The following is a 20,532-nucleotide window of genomic DNA, read 5'->3' on the forward strand; positions in this document are numbered from 1 at the left end:
CAGTAGAGGCTATATACAGTAGAGAGGCTATATACAGTAGAGAGGCTATATACAGTAGAGAGGTTATATACAGTAGAGAGGCTATATACAGTAGAGAGGCTATATACAGTAGAGAGGTTATATACAGTAGAGAGGCTATATACAGTAGAGAGGTTATATACAGTAGAGAGGTTATATACAGTAGAGAGGTTATATACAGTAGAGAGGTTATATACAGTAGAGAGGCTATATACAGTAGAGAGGTTATATACAGTAGAGAGGTTATATACAGTAGAGAGGCTATATACAGTAGAGAGGCTATATACAGTAGAGAGGCTATATACAGTAGAGAGGCTATATACAGTAGAGAGGTTATATACAGTAGAGAGGTTATATACAGTAGAGAGGCTATATACAGTAGAGAGGCTATATACAGTAGAGAGGCTATATACAGTAGAGAGGCTATATACAGTAGAGAGGCTATATACAGTAGAGAGGCTATATACAGTAGAGAGGCTATATACAGTAGAGAGGCTATATACAGTAGAGAGGCTATATACAGTAGAGGCTATATACAGTAGAGAGGCTATATACAGTAGAGAGGCTATATACAGTAGAGAGGCTATATACAGTAGAGAGGCTATATACAGTAGAGAGGCTATAACAGTAGAGAGGCTATATACAGTAGAGAGGCTATATACAGTAGAGAGGCTATATACAGTAGAGAGGCTATATACAGTAGAGGCTATATACAGTAGAGGCTATATACAGTAGAGGCTATATACAGTAGAGGCTATATACAGTAGAGGCTATATACAGTAGAGGCTATATACAGTAGAGGCTATATACAGTAGAGAGGCTATATACAGTAGAGGCTATATACAGTAGAGAGGCTATATACAGTAGAGAGGCTATATACAGTAGAGAGGCTATATACAGTAGAGAGGCTATATACAGTAGAGAGGCTATATACAGTAGAGGCTATATACAGTAGAGGCTATATACAGTAGAGGCTATATACAGTAGAGGCTATATACAGTAGAGGCTATATACAGTAGAGAGGCTATATACAGTAGAGGCTATATACAGTAGAGGCTATATACAGTAGAGGCTATATACAGTAGAGGCTATATACAGTAGAGAGGTTATATACAGTAGAGAGGCTATATACAGTAGAGGTTATATACAGTAGAGAGGCTATATACAGTAGAGGCTATATACAGTAGAGAGGTTATATACAGTAGAGAGGCTATATACAGTAGAGGTTATATACAGTAGAGAGGCTATATACAGTAGAGGTTATATACAGTAGCGAGGCTATATACAGTAGAGGTTATATACAGTAGAGAGGCTATATACAGTAGAGGCTATATACAGTAGAGGTTATATACAGTAGAGAGGCTATATACAGTAGAGGCTATATACAGTAGAGGTTATATACAGTAGAGAGGCTATATACAGTAGAGAGGCTATATACAGTAGAGGTTATATACAGTAGAGAGGCTATATACAGTAGAGAGGCTATATACAGTAGAGGTTATATACAGTAGAGAGGCTATATACAGTAGAGAGGCTATATACAGTAGAGGTTATATACAGTAGAGAGGCTATATACAGTAGAGAGGCTATATACAGTAGCGAGGCTATATACAGTAGAGGCTATATACAGTAGAGAGGCTATATACAGTAGAGAGGCTATATACAGTAGAGAGGCTATATACAGTAGAGAGGCTATATACAGTAGAGAGGCTATATACAGTAGAGAGGCTATAGACAGTAGAGAGGCTATATACAGTAGCGAGGCTATATACAGTAGAGAGGCTATATACAGTAGCGAGGCTATATACAGTAGCGAGGCTATATACAGTAGCGAGGCTATATACAGTAGCGAGGCTATATACAGTAGCGAGGCTATATACAGTAGAGAGGCTATATACAGTAGCGAGGCTATATACAGTAGCGAGGCTATATACAGTAGCGAGGCTATATACAGTAGCGAGGCTATATACAGTAGCGAGGCTATATACAGTAGCGAGGCTACATACCGACACCGGTTAGTAAGCCTGATTGAGGTAGTATGTACATGTAGATATGGTTAAAGTGACTATGCATATATGATGAACAGAGAGTAGCAGTAGCGTAAAGAGGGGGTGGCGGGTGGTGGGACACAATGCAGATAGCCCGGTTAGCCAATGTGCAGGAGCACTGGTTGTTCAGGCCAATTGAGGTAGTATGTACATGAATGTATAGTTATAGTGACTATGCAAATATGATAAACAGAGATTAGCAGCAGCGTAAAAGAGGGGTTGGGGGGGCACACAATGCAAATAGTCCGGGTAGCCATTTGATTACCTGTTCAGGAGTCTTATGGCTTGGGGTTAAAAACTGTTGAGGAGCCTTTTTGTTCTAGACTTGGCACTCCGTTACCGCTTGCCATTCGGTAGTAGAGTAGAGGTGTTTTAGGGCCTTCCTCTGGCACTCTTCATTAGCACTGTGAGTACCTCTTCATTATACACTCTACAGGATGGTACAGACCCCTGCTCTAAACTGCAGGATGGTACGGTCCCCTGCTCTAAACTACAGGATGGTACAGACCCCTGCTCTAAACTACAGGAGGGTACAGACCCCTGCTCTAAACTACAGGATGGTACAGACCCCTGCTCTAAACTACAGGATGGTACGGTCCCCTGCTCTAAACTACATGATGGTACAAACCCCTGCTATAAACTACATGATGGTACAAACCCCTGCTATAAACTACAGGATGATACAGACCCCTGCTCTAAACTACAGGATGGTACAGACCCCTGCTCTAAACTACAGGATGGTACAGACCCCTGCTCTAAACTACAGGATGGTACAGACCCCTGCTCTAAACTACAGGATGGTACGGACCCCTGCTCTAAACTACAGGATGGTACGGACCCCTGCTCTAAACTACAGGATGGTACAGACCCCTGCTCTAAACTACAGGATGGTACAGTCCCCTGCTCTAAACTACAGGATGGTACAGACCCCTGCTCTAAACTACAGGATGGTACAGACCCCTGCTCTAAACTACAGGATGGTACAGACCCCTGCTCTAAACTACAGGATGGTACGGACCCTGCTCTAAACTACAGGATGGTACAGACCCCTGCTCTAAACTACAGGATGGTACGGTCCCCTGCTATAAACTACAGGATGGTACAGACCCCTGCTCTAAACTACAGGATGGTACGGACCCCTGCTCTAAACTACAGGATGGTACAGACCCCTGCTCTAAACTACAGGATGGTATAGACCCCTGCTCTAAACTACAGTGATGGAAAAAGTACCCAGTTGTGATACTTGAGTAAAAGTTAAATTCACCCAGTTAAATACTACTTGAGTAAAAGTCTAAAAGTATTGGGATTTAAATATACTGAAGTATTGAAAGTATACATCTCTTCAAATTCCGTCTATTAAGCAACGCAGACGGCACCAGTCCTCCAGATCAGAGGCAGTAGGGATGACCAGGGATGTTCTCTGTTTAGTGAGTCCTCCAGATCAGAGGCAGTAGGGATAACCAGGGATGTTCTCTGTTTAGTGAGTCCTCCAGATCAGAGGCAGTAGGGATAACCAGGGATGTTCTCTGTTTAGTGAGTCCACCAGATCAGAGGCAGTAGGGATGACCAGGGATGTTCTCTTGATAAGTGTGTGAATTAGACCATTTTCCTGTCCTGTTAAGCATTCAAAATGTAACGAGTACATAATTTTCTTTAGGTATCTAGTGAAGTAAAGGTAAAAAGTTGTCAAAAAAATAAAAAGTAAAGTACAGATACCCCCCAAAAAAATAACTCCGTAGACCTTTAATGTATTTTTACTTAAGTACCTTACATCACTGCTAAACTACAGGAACATCATAGGAGTAGTAAAGTAGGTTTATGTGTCTGATTAAACATGGCATTCCTCATCGATATTACAACACTACATCAAACTTAATATCTAAATGTTTTGTTTTTTACGGTTTGCACACACGTGCGCACGAAGACAGAGTTCAGTGGTCCATCTGCAGTCAACCGACTCTATCTCCAGTCCCTGACAAGCTGTAAAGCCAGCACTAAACCAGGATTATATTTGACTGTTTCTCTTAAAGCTGCTACGTTTTAATGGCCGACATGCCCTAAATTATCTGTTATTAGACGCTCTAACTCTCTCACATAGTTTATTATCTGTTATTAGACTTTTACTCTCTGCCGTAGTTGGAGTAGAGCTGCTGGGTCTGAGGGAGTGGATCTCTCTGTGCTTCTTATCTTCGTGGCTGACAGCAGAACCAAATGTTTATGACAGGGAGAGGGAGAGCAGGAGTGATGTCATCCACAATCCTATCTCGACCGTTCTGCTCCGGTATCTGACTGCAGCCCGGGAACGCGGAACCACCGGGAGGGGGGGGGGGGCTGGGACGGTGCGTTGGAACCCAAGGTCTCCCTGAGGATGGAGTGGAGGGATCCGGGGGAGGTGTAGAGATATACCCAGCCCTTGGAGAATTTCACCTCTCTTCCCCTTTCTCCTCCTTTCTGCCTCTCCTCTCACCCATTCTCTCCCCCCCTCGCCATGTCAGCCGCTCAGAGCCCCAGCCGCTCTCCCTCTGGCTCCAGAGGTTACAGGGTGTAAATTATCAGAGCCGCGGGTGACGGCTGTTTTCTTAGCAGACGGATGGAAGTGATATTCTGTGTGATTTAGAGTTTTGTGACAAGACAAACTGTCTGAGGTTTATTTAACTGATATGTGGACAGGATATGCGAAACGCCCATCTCTGGACCTCCACCTTTCTATAAGCCTTTTATCCTTTAAAGTCCTCCGTCTGTCCGTCCGTCCGTCCCTCCCTCCCTCCAGCCAGCCAGCCATCCAATTATTATTAGTGTGTGTGTCTCTTAGTCCGTCCCTGGCATGACTTTTAAAGAAGAGAGCGAGGAGGCATCCAGCTGGCCCCTACTACCACTCTCTCCTCGAAGAGACGGAGAGACAGAGAGACAGTATACATTATCTGGGCTCCAGGCATAGCAGAGACCCTTCCCTGTGTGTCAGGGCCTTTAGTGATTCCGCTGTGTCAGTCTAGCAGAACATGGCGGCTTTCCTGCCAGCGCCCAACAGCAAAGGAATAAATCATGATGGTGCATCAGTTGACTTATTGCTGTTTTGTGACCGGAGGTGAGTGGTACCACTGTTTTAAAGGCGTGGTGCGGTGCGATGGCCGAGGAAGCCAATCGAGCGTGCAGGCTTGTCATGCCACCGTATACAGTAATTGTGCTGCATCAGGCCCCCTCTAACTAGTCAGCTGGGAAGGCTCTGTGTCTTTCATCTCCCCTGGTGTCCCTGGGCCCCTCAGTGGGTGTGTCGGCAGGCCCAAGCCCTGACAGCAGCCTTCTTAACATGCTGTCAGTAGTATGATAACTAGCACTATCCATCCACCACGGCCCTGAGTGACTGACTGCACCACATCCCTGACTGACTGACTGCCTGACTGCACCACGGCCCTGAGTGACTGACTGACTGCACCACAGCCCTGAGTGACTGACTGACTGCACCACGGCCCTGAGTGACTGACTGCCTGACTGCACCACGGCCCTGAGTGACTGACTGACTGCACCACGGCCCTGAGTGACTGACTGACTGACTGCACCACGGCCCTGAGTGACTGACTGACTGACTGCACCACGGCCCTGAGTGACTGACTGACTGACTGCACCACGGCCCTGAGTGACTGACTGACTGACTGACTGCACCACGGTCCTGAGTGACTGACTGAGTGCCTGCACCACGGCCCTGAGTGACTGACTGACTGCACCATGGCCCTGAGTGACTGACTGACTGCACCACGGTCCTGAGTGACTGACTGAGTGCCTGCACCACGGCCCTGAGTGACTGACTGACTGCCTGCACCACGGCCCTGAGTGACTGACTGACTGCACCACGGCCCTGAGTGACTGACTGACTGACTCACCACCTCAGTCACTTACATTTACATTTACATTTAAGTCATTTAGCAGACGCTCTTATCCAGAGCGACTTACAAATTGGACTTCTTACTATCCGCTTCTCTCTAGTCCAGGGTTATTCAACTCTGACCCTACGAGGTCCGGAGCCTGCTGGTTTTCTGGTCTACCTGATAATTAATTACACCCACCAGGTGTCCCAGGTCTAAATCAGTCCCTGATTAGAGGGGAATCACCCACCAGGTGTCGCAGGTCTAAATCAGTCCCTGATTAGAGGGGAATCACCCACCTGGTATCCCAGGTCTAAATCCGTCCCTGATTAGAGGGGAATCACCCACCTGGTGTCCCAGGTCTAAACCAGTCCCTGATTAGAGGGGAATCACCCACCTGGTGTCCCAGGTCTAAATCAGTCCCTGATTAGAGGGGAATCACCCACCAGGTATCCCAGGTCTAAACCAGTCCCTGATTAGAGGGGAACAATTAAAAAACGCAGTGGAACTGGCTTCGAGGTCCAGAGTTGTTTGCTCTCTCTCTCTCTTTCTGTCTCTCGCTGCTCTCTCACTGTCTCTCGCTGCTCTCTCACTGTCTCTCGCTGCTCTCTCTCACTGTCTCTCGCTGCTCTCTCTCACTGTCTCTCGCTGCTCTCTCTCACTGTCTCTCGCTGCTCTCTCTCTCTCGCTGCTCTCTCTCACTGTCTCTCGCTGCTCTCTCACTGTCTCTCGCTGCTCTCTCTCACTGTCTCTCGCTGCTCTCTCACTGTCTCTCGCTGCTCTCTCTCACTGTCTCTCGCTGCTCTCTCTCACTGTCTCTCGCTGCTCTCTCTCACTGTCTCTCGCTGCTCTCTCTCACTGTCTCTCGCTGCTCTCTCTCTCTGTCTCTCGCTGCTCTCTCTCACTGTCTCTCGCTGCTCTCTCTCTCTGTCTCTCGCTGCTCTGTCTCTCGCTGCTCTCTCTCTCTGTCTCTCGCTGCTCTCTCTCGCTGCTCTGTCTCTCGCTGCTCTGTCTCTCGCTGCTCTCCCTTTCTGTCTCTCGCTGCTCTCCCTTTCTGTCTCTCGCTGCTCTCTCGCTGCTCTCTCTCGCTGCTCTGTCTCTCGCTGCTTTCTCTTTCTGTCTCTCGCTGCTCTCCCTTTCTGTCTCTCCCTTTCTGTCTCTCCCTTTCTGTCTCTCGCTGCTCTGTCTCTCGCTGCTCTGTCTCTCGCTGCTCTGTCTCTCGCTGCTCTGTCTCTCGCTGCTCTGTCTCTCGCTGCTCTCCCTTTCTGTCTCTCGCTGCTCTCTCTCGCTGCTCTGTCTCTCGCTGCTCTGTCTCTCGCTGCTCTCTCTCACTGTCTCTCGCTGCTTTCTCTTTCTGTCTCTCGCTGCTCTCCCTTTCTGTCTCTCCCTTTCTCTCTCTCGCTGCTCTGTCTCTCGCTGCTCTGTCTCTCGCTGCTCTGTCTCTCGCTGCTCTCTCTTTCTGTCTCTCGCTGCTCTCTTTCTGTCTCTCGCTGCTCTCTCGTGCTCTCTCGCTGCTCTCTCGTTCTCTCTCGCTGCTCTCTCGTTCTCTCTCGCTGCTCTCTCTTTCTTTATTTTGCTGCTCTCTTTCTGTCTTTTGCTGCTCTCTCTTTCTGTCTCTTGCTGCTCTCTCTCTCTCTCTGTCTCTCGCTGCTCTCTCTCTGTCTTTTGCTGCTCTCTCTTTCTGTCTCTCGCTGCTCTCTCTTTCTGTCTCTCGCTGCTCTCTCTTTCTGTCTCTCGCTGCTCTCTCTTTGTCTCTTGCTGCTCTCTTTCTGTCTCTCGCTGCTCTCTCTTTGTCTCTTGCTGCTCTCTCTTTCTGTCTCTCGCTGCTCTCTCTCTCGCTGCTCTCTCTCTCTCTGTCTCTCGCTGCTCTCTTTCTGTCTCTCGCTGCTCTCTTTCTGTCTCTCGCTGCTCTCTCTCTCTGTCTCTCGCTGCTCTCTCTCTCTGTCTCTCGCTGCTCTCTCTCTCTCTGTCTTTCGCTGCTCTCGCTTTCTGTCTTTTGCTGCTCTCTTTCTGTCTCTCGCTGGTCTCTCTTTGTCTCTCGTTGCTTTCTGTCTCTCTGCTTTCTGTCTCTCGCTGCTCTCTGTTTCTCTCTGCTCTCTCCTTCTGTCTCTCGCTGCTTTCTCTTTCTGTCTCTCTCTGCTCTCACTGCTGTCTCTCCCTGCTCTCTCTTTCTCTCGCTGCTCTCTCTCTCTCTCTCACTGCTTTTCTTTCTGTCTCTCTGCTCTCTTCCTCTCGCTTCTCTCGCTGCTCTCTCTCTCTGTCTCTCGCTGCTCTCTCTCTGTCTCTCGCTGCTCTCTCTCTGTCTCTCGCTGCTCTCTCTCTGTCTCACTGTCTCTCTCTCTCTCACTGCTTTCTCTTTCTGTCTCTCTGCTCTCTTTCTGTCGCTGCTCTCTCTGTCTCTCGCTGCTCTCTCTCTCTCTCTCTCTGTCTCTCGCTGTCTCTCGCTGCTCTCTCTCTGTCTCTCGCTGCTCTCTCTCGGTCTCTTGCTGCATTCACTGCTCTCCCTCTCTGTCTCTCGCTCTCTCTGTCTCTCTCTCTCTCTCGCTGCTCTCTCTGTTTCTTGCTGCTCTCTCTCTGTTTCTCACTGCTCTCTCTCTCTGTCTCTCGCTGCTCTCTCTCTTTCTGTCTCTCGCTGCTCTCTCTCTTTCTGTCTCTCGCTGCTTTCTCTTTCTGTCTCTCGCTGATGTCTCTCCCTGCTCTTTCTTTCTGTCTGTTGCTGCTCTCTTTCTCTCTTGCTCCTAGTTGCTTTCTTTATGTCTCTTGTTCTCTCTGTCTGCTTTCTTTCTCTCTCTCTTTTCTTTCTCATCCCTATAGCTTCTTTTCTGGTGGCTGGTTGTTAAAGCGTCATGTAGTCTGGGTTTTTGTTCCCCAGATTTTGTGTGTGTGTGTGTGTGTGTGTGTGTGTGTGTGTGTGTGTGTGTGTGTGTGTGTGTGTGTGTGCAGGTGTGGAAGTGACTGTGTGTGTGGGAGTCCTGGTGTTACTGCCATGTGTCCTCTTTCTCTGTGTCTGAGTGTCGCCTACTTGTTAGTGGCACACCTGTGTGGCTCTGCTCTGACACAAGGCGTTTGTCGGCACAGACACACAGAGAGTGCAGAACAGAGATAATTGGGTGTCTAGCTCTGGATGGGGGAGTAGAGGAGGAGAGAAATACGGGGAGGAGAGATAGGAGAGAGCAGAAGGTAGAGGGGAGAGGGAAGGATAGGAGAGAGCAGAAGGTAGAGGAGGAGAGGAGAGGGAAGGATAGGAGAGAGCAGAAGGTAGAGGAGGAGAGGAGAGGGAAGGATAGGAGAGAGCAGAAGGTAGAGGAGAGGAGAGGGAAGGATAGGAGAGAGCAGGAGGTAGAGGAGGAGAGGAGAGGGAGGGATAGGAGAGAGCAGAAGGTAGAGGAGGAGAGGAGATGCATGGGGTTGGAGGGAGGGAAGAAGAGGAGTGGAGAACAGGCAGAGCAGGAAAGTTGAGAATTGAGGTCAGCAGGTGTTGTTGATGTTGCCTATTCCTCCCCCAGACCAGTTCAAACCAGTTAAATAATGGTGTGGATATAGTAGATTCTATAGTGGAGTTTGAACAGGACAGGACAAATACAGTGTTTAGTTTGTAAAGGATAGTGGGTTCGATTCCCGGGACCACCCATGCGTAAACATTTTTAGGCATGCATGATAAAAGCATCTGCTTAATGCATATATTTAAGCAATAAGGCCAGAGGGGGTGTGGTATATGGCCAATATACCACGGCAAAGGGCTGTTCTTAGTCACGACACAACGTGGAGTGCCTGGATACAGCCCTTAGCCGTGGTATATTGGCCATATACCACAAACCCCCAAGGTGCCTTACTGCTATTATAAACTGGTTACCAATGTAATTAGAGCAGTAAAAATACATGTTTTGTCATACCCATATCTATCTATCTATGTCAGCCTATCAGCATTCAGGGTTCGAACCACCCAGTTTCTAATATAATATGTTGCAAGGTCTCCTCTTGGGGAGCATAACTCTGAGAGCGTGGGCCTAGTCTGCTTGTTCAGGCAGATGTTCAGCAGGCAGAGTAACAAAGCTCATCTGAATAAGACAACAGACCCCTGTGAAAGTGATGTGACATGCTCTTTGATGGTTAACAACGGTGTGTTTGATAATTAGCTGTCTGCTGTCACCCACATTCCCGAAATATCACTGATTTAACTGCATTCATCTGAGCTGCTTGTTATCACACGCCGGTTGTGTATGTTTTTAGTTCCCTATACCACCATAACTGTCTTGAGGCAGGTCTGGCAAGCATTTATTTTACATTTTGTTATTAAACTGAATTAACAGTGGGTATTTATTTTTGCCAAAAGTATTGATGAATTACTAACAGTTATGTAGGATTAGAATACTAGTTGGTACACAGGGTCCACAGCTTGCTGTTTCCTGTTAAGGGGAGAGGCACCGTTAATTTGTCCAGTTTCTAGTGGTCTGTCTTTAATGTGGTCAGTTTATGTGAGTGCTGGCCGGTCTCAGGAGAGATGTCAGGGCTCCATGGGCTCTGGTGCCTTCAGAAGCAGGCTGTATAAAATCTGACCCATCTCACACACACACACACACACACACACACACACACACACACACACACACACACACACACAGCCAGAGAAGCGGCTGAGGTACCTCATTACTGGGAAGACCCTAGGTCCCAAAGGGCCGGAGCCAGCAGCTAAAGCAGGCCTAATCCACTATTTGTTCTTGGGGACTGTATCTGTGATTCTCCATTGAATGGAATATTAAGCACCAGGAATATTAAGCACCTGGTCTTGTGTGGAGCGTATAAAGACATTTAGTTCCACACATCTATTATTTATTATACCTTCTCTCTCTGCTGCAGCCCCTTGAGAAAGAAAGAAAAAAATGATTACACATTTCTCCTCTCACTTGTTTACTTTTTTTCTTCTATATTTTATTTCATGGTCTTTCAAACCTGTAGATGGGTACGGGTTGTTTGGGGTTGTAGATGGGTACGGGTTGTTTGGGGTTGTAGATGGGTACGGGTTGTTTGGGGGGTTGTTTTGGGTTATATATGGCTGTAGATGGGTACGGGTTGTTTAGGGTTATATATGGCTATAGATACGGGTTGTTTGGGGTTATATATGGCTGTAGATGGGTGCGGGTTGTTTAGGGTTATATATGGCTATAGATACGGGTTGTTTGGGGTTATATATGGCTATAGATACGGGTTGTTTGGGGTTATATATGGCTGTAGATACGGGTTGTTTGGGGTTATATATGGCTGTAGATACGGGTTGTTTGGGGTTATATATGGCTGTAGATACGGGTTGTTTGGGGTTATATATGGCTGTAGATACGGGTTGTTTGGGGTTATATATGGCTGTAGATACGGGTTGTTTGGGGTTATATATGGCTGTAGATATGGATTGTTTGGGTTTATATATGGCTGTAGATATGGGTTGTTTGGGGTTATATATGGCTGTAGATATGGGTTGTTTGGGGTTATATATGGCTGTAGATATGGGTTGTTTGGGGTTATATATGGCTGTAGATACGGGTTGTTTGGGGTTATATATGGCTGTAGATATGGATTGTTTGGGTTTATATATGGCTGTAGATATGGGTTGTTTGGGGTTATATATGGCTGTAGATACGGGTTGTTTGGGGTTATATATGGCTGTAGATATGGGTTGTTTGGGGTTATATATGGCTGTAGATACGGGTTGTTTGGGGTTATATATGGCTGTAGATATGGGTTGTTTGGGGTTATATATGGCTGTAGATATGGGTTGTTTGGGGTTATATATGGCTGTAGATACGGGTTGTTTGGGGTTATATATGGCTGTAGATACGGGTTGTTTGGGGTTATATATGGCTGTAGATACGGGTTGTTTGGAGTTAGATTTGAGAGGAAATATGTGTGCTATTCCTTTTCTACAACCGTATCTTCTTCCTGCCGAGTAGGTCGGTAGGGAGGAGGAGCACATCATATCTAATTCTAGTTTTTAAAATGTTTTTCTTGGTTTCAGTAGAACCCCCACCCTCTCGTCTCCCCCGTCCTTAGAAGTGAGAGATAGTACCTCTTGTCTTTTAACCTGGGAGTGAAGCAGGCCAATTGGGAGCTAAGTGAAGCTTACCTTGAAACCTCAGTGTGGCTGAGATAATTGGAGTTGGTTAGCTAGTTTTTCTGTCCCATTACCTCCTGGTACTAACGGGTGAGCCCTCCTCTGTCTCTGTCTCCCTGAGGAGGGCCTGCGAATGACGAGAGGCCCTCCTCCGTTGATCCAATGACCTCTCTTCATCATTATTTAATAGGTTTATACTGTCACCGTTTACTAGAAGGGGGAGAAGGGCATCACAGCTTTGATATACTCTCCTTTCTCCAACTGATACACCCTCTCATTAATATTCATACCATTGATTTATTTCCTCCTTAGAAAGAAACATGTTTGCTGGGGAATTAAATCTGACAAGACTGTAGCATTGTTGTATTTTATTTGAAGGAGGCAGAGAGTGAATATGCATATGCAGATATTTGGAGCAAGACACCAATTAAAAGTTGATTAAAGCCTTAACGATGGTCTGACTCTAGGAAAATAAATGATAGCGGCCTCTCTCTCTTAATGACAAATGAAAAGGTTGAACCTCCCTGCCCCAAAACACACACACACACACACAGCTCATCTGTTAAGGCTACGCAGGCGTTCAGGCTCTTTCTTTAAAGGGGGTGCTCTTTGCATCAGTTCAGTTAAGTCTCCAAGCTTGGCCGCTTTCGCTTGCTCTCCAGCCAGTTGACATTGGCTGGCTAGTTGGCAAGTGGTCTCCTGGTAGTGTGTGCGTGTGCGTGTGCGTGTGCGGTTCACACTTTGCTGTGAAGTCTCCAAGCGGAGCGGCTTCTCCCAGGTCCCAGGGGTATTGACCCAGCCCGTAGCACTAGTGTTAACGGTCTCTCTTGGCTAACTCATGTTTCATTCTTTGGCAATTTGCCCTAATGAAGTCCCCACGGAGCCCTCAGACCACTGTTGTCTTTCCATATTTAATCATGTTATTTTAATCTGCAGGATGAGCTAGCGTGCCTGCCCGTGTGTGTGCACGTGAGTGTGTGCACGTGCGCGTGTGTGTGTCTAGGTCATTGCAATTACTAGGTGGTCAAGCGATAGAAAAGGAGGTAGCCCTCTACCTCTCTGTCAATTGACATTATATCCTAAAACTAAAATCAACTTGTCTTCTGTCTAGTTCTCTTCATGTTGACTAACAGGGTTCATGTTGACTGACAGGGTTCAGTGCTGTGACGGGGTTCAGTGTTGACTAACGGGGTTCAGTGTTGACTAACGGGGTTCAGTGTTGACTAACAGGGTTCAGTGTTGACTAACGGGGCTCCGTGTTGACTAACGGGGCTCCGTGTTGACTAACCGGGTTCAGTGTTGACTAACGGGGTTCCGTGTTGACTAACGGGGCTCCGTGTTGACTAACGGGGTTCAGTGTTGACTAACGGGGCTCAGTGTTGACTAACGGGGTTCAGTGTTGACTAACGGGGTTCAGTGTTGACTAACGGGGTTCAGTGTTGACTAACGGGGTTCAGTGTTGACTAACGGGGTTCAGTGTTGACTAACGGGGTTCAGTGTTGACTAACGGGGTTCAGTGTTGACTAACGGGGTTCAGTGTTGACTAACGGGGCTCCGTGTTGACTAACGGGGCTCCGTGTTGACTAACGGGGTTCCGTGTTGACTAACGGGGCTCCGTGTTGACTAACGGGGTTCAGTGTTGACTAACGGGGTTCAGTGTTGACTAACGGGGTTCAGTGTTGACTAACGGGGTTCCGTGTTGACTAACGGGGCTCCGTGTTGACTAACGGGGCTCCGTGTTGACTAACGGGGTTCCGTGTTGACTAACGGGGTTCAGTGTTGACTAACGGGGTTCAGTGTTGACTAACGGGGTTCAGTGTTGACTAACGGGGCTCCGTGTTGACAGTGTTGACTAACGGGGCTCCGTGTTGACTAACGGGGCTCCGTGTTGACTAACGGGGTTCAGTGTTGACTAACGGGGCTCCGTGTTGACTAACGGGGCTCCGTGTTGACTAACGGGGCTCCGTGTTGATTAACGGGTTTCGCTGGGAGGTATACGTTGGCAGCAGTAACACAACGGATCATACAGTCTCTTCCCCCAACAGCATTTACAATACAATACTCTGTGCTTTGGTTTTTAAATATTTTGGTGTTTCCTTAAAATTTGAAGCTTCTTAAAGGTACATTTAGCAAGATGACATTATACACAAAAGAGCCATTTGCTCTTTTGCTGAATCTACCTTTAAAATGAAAACCAGTGGTAGTTCTGTCCCCGAGGTTCTCTATTATAATATATTGTGTTGTGTTTGTCCCTCTCGTCTCTCCGTAGTTAACAGCATGTGTCCACGGTTCAGCTGCCATGTTGTACCCCATGTACTGGCAACACATCTACATCCCTGTACTGCCTCCACATCTTCTGGACTACTGCTGGTAAGACTCAGCTAATGGACGCACATTTACCTCCCTCTTCTCATTCCTCTCACATTATTATCCAGTGAGGTTTTGCTCCGTGATGAACAGTGTGAATGGTCTTTCTATTTCATTCTGTTGGCAGCAATCTGTCCATGTCTTCACTTATCCAACACTGATCTAACTAGTCTGACTGGACGTTGACTGAATCCTACACTAATCTAACTAGTCTGACTGGACGTTGACTGAATCCAACACTAATCTAACTAGTTTGACTGGACGTTGACTGAATCCTACACTAATCTAACTAGTATGACTGGAGTTGACTGAATCCAACACTAATCTAACTAGTTTGACTGGACGTTGACTGAATCCAACACTAATCTAACTAGTCTGACTGGACGTTGACTGAATCCTACACTAATCTAACTAGTCTGACTGGACGTTGACTGAATCCAACACTAATCTAACTAGTTTGACTGGACGTTGACTGAATCCTACACTAATCTAACTAGTATGACTAGTTGACTGAATCCTACACTAATCTAACTAGTTTGACTGGACGTTGACTGAATCCAACACTAATCTAACTAGTCTGACTGGACGTTGACTGAATCCTACACTAATCTAACTAGTCTTACTAGTTGACTGAATCCTACACTAATCTAACTAGTCTGACTAGTTGACTGAATCCAACACTAATCTAATTAGTCTGACTGGACGTTGACTGAATCCAACACTAATCTAACTAGTCTGACTGGACGTTGACTGAATCCTACACTAATCTAACTAGTCTGACTGGACGTTGACTGAATCCTACACTAATCTAACTAGTCTGACTAGTTGACTGAATCCTACACTAATCTAACTAGTCTGACAAGTTGACTAAATCCTACACTAATCTAACTAGTCTGACTAGTTGACTGAATCCTACACTAATCTAACTAGTCTGACAAGTTGACTGAATCATACACTAATCTAACTAGTCTGACTAGTTGACTGAATCCTACACTAATCTAACTAGTCTGACTAGTTGACTGAATCCAACACTAATCTAACTAGTCTGACTGGACGTTGACTGAATCCTACACTAATCTAACTAGTCTGACTGGACGTTGACTGAATCATACACTAATCTAACTAGTCTGACTGGACGTTGACTGAATCATACACTAATCTAACTAGTCTGACTGGACGCTGACTGAATCCAACACTCATCTAACTAGTCTGACTGGACGCTGACTGAATCCAACACTCATCTAACTAGTCTGACTGGACGTTGACTGACTCCAACACTAATCTAACTAGTGTGATTGGATGTTGTCTGACTCCAACACTAATCTAATTAGTCTGACTGGATGCTGACTGAATCCAACACTCATCTAACTAGTCTGACTGGACGTTCACTGACTCCAACACTAATCTAACTAGTCTGACTGGACATTGACTGACTCCAACACTAATCTAACTAGTCTGACTGGACATTGACTGAATCCTAGACTAATCGAATTAGTCTGACTGGACGTTGACTGAATCCAACACTAATCTAACTAGTCTGACTGGACATTGACTGAATCCTACACTAATCTAACTAGTCTGACTGGACGTTGACTGAATCCTACACTAATCTAACTAGTCTGACTGGACGTTGACTGAATCCTACACTAATCTAACTAGTCTGACTGGACGTTGACTGAATCCTACATTAATCTGACTGGACGTTGACTGAATCCTACATTAATCTAACTAGTCTGACTGGACGCTGACTGAATCCTACACTAATCCAACTAGTCTGACTAGTTGACTGAATCCAACACTAATCTAACTGGTCTGACAAGTTGACTAAATCCAACACTAATCTAACTAGTCTGACTGGACGTTGACTGAATCCTACATTAATCTAACTAGTCTGACTGGACGTTGACTGAATCCTACACTAATCTAACTAGTCTGACTGGACGTTGACTGAATCCTACACTAATCTAACTAGTCTGACTGGACGTTGACTGAATCCTACATTAATCTAACTAGTCTGACTGGACGTTGACTGAATCCTACACTAATCTAACTAGTCTGACTAGTTGACTGAATCCTACACTAATCTAACTAGTCTGACAAGTTGACTAAATCCAACACTAATCTAACTAGTCTGACTGGACGTTGACTGAATCCAACAGTAATCTAACTAGTCTGACTGTACGTTGACTGACTCCTACACTAATCTAACTAGTCTGACTGGACGTTGACTGAATCCAACAGTAATCTAACTAGTCTGACTGGACGTTGACTGAATCCTACACTAATCTAACTAGTCTGACTGGACATTGACTGAATCCTACACTAATCTAACTAGTCTGACTGGACGTTGACTGAATCCAACACTAATCTAACTGGTCTGACAAGTTGACTAAATCCAACACTAATCTAACTAGTCTGACTGGACGTTGACTGAATCCTACACTAATCTAACTAGTCTGACTGGACGTTGACTGAATCCTACACTAATCTAACTAGTCTGACTGGACGTTGACTGAATCCTACACTAATCTAACTAGTCTGACTGGACGTTGACTGAAGACATATATTTACACAAAACTTGTCCTAAATTAGGTCGATCGATCCAGAACATAACCTATGGATTTCTGAGAGTCAGTGCCATAATTTGACACAGCCACTGACATAACATACTGTATTTATATTCATTATCATAGTATAATATAGTATATAGTAGAATATTTTATTCATATACGTTTACTGTAATGTTTGTGCATCGTGTAAAAGCTGTTGTTCACTGTCAGCTAAATGTGATTCCCAGCCCACTAGTAGATATACCCATAGACTTCCAGTCACACTAGTTAGCGTTGGCTCGTGAAACTACCTTTAACTTCCTTTATACTGGATACAGAGACATAAAACTGGTAACCAGGAGTTGATCTGACTCTGGGGAAGTAGATAAAAAGCCACGTTGCGAAGATACCGACGTATCCCTTCAATACTGATCATGTTTTGATATAATAATAATGGGTGTACCCTCTGTCAAAAACACCGTCTCAAACAGAGTTAACCATGTCTTATACCATGACTCCGGCATCGTGTGTCTGTGTGTCTGTAAGGGATAGCGGTTACAGTATTGTGACAGACCTATAGCAGACCAGCTGTTACAGAGAAAGAACAGAACGTATTAAATCAGCTAACCTGATTGAGGCAGCGGCCACAGAACACAATCGGACCCACACACACTCCCAGCCCTGCCCTGCCAAGCCTCGAGACTAGTGACGTTCCCCAGTCAGAGTAATCCGGTTTTCCTGGTTGAGAGCTGGCGGTGGTCGTTTCGGGGAAGTGTGTGAGGCGTTAATGATGTTAGATGGTGCAGGCATGTTCTCCTGGTCCTCTCTGCCGCTAGCTGATTGGGTTACAAGGACAGCTCTGAGGCTTGATTTATGAATAACAGTATATACTGTTTGGCTCGTTACAGTTGTAATGGTCTCAGTTGGAAAAGGATAAGTAAATAGCGTTATTTGTAGGCAATTATCTGAAGTAGAGGATTGTTTTGCTGAAGACACAGTAACATCACTGTAATAACTAAAAACATGTTTCTTTTGCTTGTTGCCTATGTTTATCTGATCTTTATTTGACCATATTTGTCCCAATTACAATAAGTATTTTAAGTAGTCATTATCTTTAATAATTTTAGTCCTGACTCAAATCCTTCTTTCAAATGATTCCGTCCATAGTGCCCCCATGCCATACCTGGTAGGAGTTCATCTCAGCCTGCTCGAGGTAAGTCACTCTCACATCATATTACATCTCCATCATAGTCTGATTCTGAATCTGCCCCACTATATTTTATTTCAATTCATTAAGTGTTTTTTCCTTTTCTATATTTTTATATCTAGTATTTAAACATATTTGTCACTGTGGAGGGGATATGGACAGTTGTACTGTGGAGTGGATTGCAGCTGTGTAAATTAATGAAGCTGTTAAATTCTCCACACTATTTGGAATTTTAATGATGCAATATTTATTTTGACGCATCCAACACTGGGAACAAATATGAAAGAATGTTGACAATGTTGTTCCTTCTCTCTCTCTCTCTCGCTCTCTGTCTCTCTGTCTCTCTGTCTCTGTGTCTCTGTGTCTCTCTGTCTCTGTTGTGTGCCTGCTTACCAGAAATACAGAAATAGACAGAGACAAAGACAGAGACAGGAGCAACAAAGACAGGGAAATAGTTTCCTCAAGACAAAGAGCTTTTGTGATTCATTATTGAGATCTGGTCTGTTGGGCGGGAGTAGGTCTATCACTGTGTTTTATAATTATTTTATTAACTTTTATTTATTGAGGGGAGACCAATTGAGGTCAGTGTCCTATTTACAATGGTGCCCTGAGGACAAACATAACATCAATACAGTGTTGTGTCTTTGGCTATGCCGGATTAAGTGATATGACATGCTATTCTATAAAATCATTTCTCTGTAATTAATATTACCTGATTGAGCTAATCATGTAAATGTAATTAACTAGAGAGTCGGGGAACCACAAAATAATATTTATAGAGCTGTTATCTTCCGAATAAACTCTTAAAGAACTAGTAATATTTTACATCAGTAGCAGTCAATATTAATCGTCATCTTAATTCAGTCTCATCTGAAAGTTGTAAATTCTTGGTTATCTGTACGAACCCTGGCAAACAAGTTGAATCAGCAATTCAAAATTTGGTTGAATTATTTATTTACTAAATACCTAACTAATCACACAGAATTACACATACACATAATTAAATCATAACTTGATTACAAATTACGCCATAAAGGAAAACGTCCCTGGCGGGCGGAACAGATATGACAGCTGGTTACACAAAAGAAAAGGGCTGGGTTTGAGTGAAAGAGCGGGAAGACTGAGGAACAAAGGGCGAAGCTGTGCTATCGTAAATACAGTATCTTATGCATTCTAAATTACCGCAATAAATATTTACTCTAAGCTGCGCTTCAGTAGGTTGGTGGTAGATGGAAGTCCGTGTTGCCAAACCGAGTCCTTTGTCCTTTGAAGAATGTCTCTGGTGGTCAATTGGATACGTTGTATTAACGTCGTTGTGTGGTAGATGGGATACTCTGTCTGTTCCTTCCTAACCTGCGTTTGCAGCTTCTGTTGCTAACTCAACGGCTAGGAGGTATCACTGCTGTAGTGAATAAGAGTTCAAAGTTCATACCATTCGCAACCAAAGCTCACGCTGATGTTGGCTTCGTTCTGTAGTTATTATCTGAACCATTCTGACATCGCACCGTCGTCCTCACATCCTCGGAACAGGAGGTTATATTGTTGTCAAGGCTTATATAGGAAGGGAGAGGAGGGCATGTTTGAAAAGTTTTATAGCCCATGTCCCTTCACAGGGGCGGGCCACTGATTAAGCAGAGCCCTACCTTATGAAAACCAAATCTCACATTTTAGAAGCTAAAATCACATTTCATCCCATCATGAATAATTTCATATTCAAACATTTAAATTGAACAACAATTCCATGTGAATCGGATAACTCTGATGTGTAGATTTTCCACTGTAGAGTTTATGTCATCTTATCATTGATGAGAATGTCTCAGATGACAACCGAACTGACATCATATTCATTAAGTACCACCGCATATGTTCAATTGGTCGGATTACCAGAATATAGTTCATTTCCCCCCACCTTCTGATGTTCCCAGAATCTCTATGTTAACCAAGGGGTTTGCAAATGTAACATCAGTAGGGTAGAGAGGAAAAAGGGGGGAAGAGGTATTTATGACTGTCATAAACCTACCCCCAGGCCAACGTCATGACAACAGCAAGATTAAAAACTAGTAAATACATTACATCAGGTTATTACAACAAGTTATAATAATCAGCTGAAATAATTTCACACTTCAGTGAACTCATTTAACAGCTGCCCTATCAGCACCATCAGGTGTAATTTGTTTTGTAAGGAATTCCATTCAAACTAAAGGCGTATTTAACTTTGTGGGGACAAGCGGGACCTCAAGACGTAACCAACCCTGCGATCGGGGTTTGGTATCTTATGTTTTTCTATTTCAACAGGGAAGTGAGGTATGTTGGAAGCTTGTGGAGAAGAGCTTTGTAAACAAAGGAGTAATGAAGTGTTGTACTGGACTTTAGTGATGTC

General features: G+C 44.9%; 1 protein-coding gene across 1 annotated transcript in view; it reads left to right on the top strand.

Moving 5' to 3' along the window:
* LOC115125399 (DENN domain-containing protein 1B-like) overlaps window positions 1-20,532 on the top strand; it is a 259,940-nt gene that overhangs the window by 100,873 nt on the left and 138,535 nt on the right. Inside the window, exons 11-12 of the mRNA XM_065009257.1 lie at window positions 14,299-14,399; window positions 18,113-18,158. Of these exons, the coding sequence (XP_064865329.1) occupies window positions 14,299-14,399; window positions 18,113-18,158 (147 nt within the window). The remainder of the gene's footprint in view (window positions 1-14,298; window positions 14,400-18,112; window positions 18,159-20,532) is intronic.

This window comes from Oncorhynchus nerka, linkage group LG24 (assembly GCF_034236695.1).
Source record: "Oncorhynchus nerka isolate Pitt River linkage group LG24, Oner_Uvic_2.0, whole genome shotgun sequence".
Taxonomy (NCBI): domain Eukaryota; kingdom Metazoa; phylum Chordata; class Actinopteri; order Salmoniformes; family Salmonidae; genus Oncorhynchus; species Oncorhynchus nerka.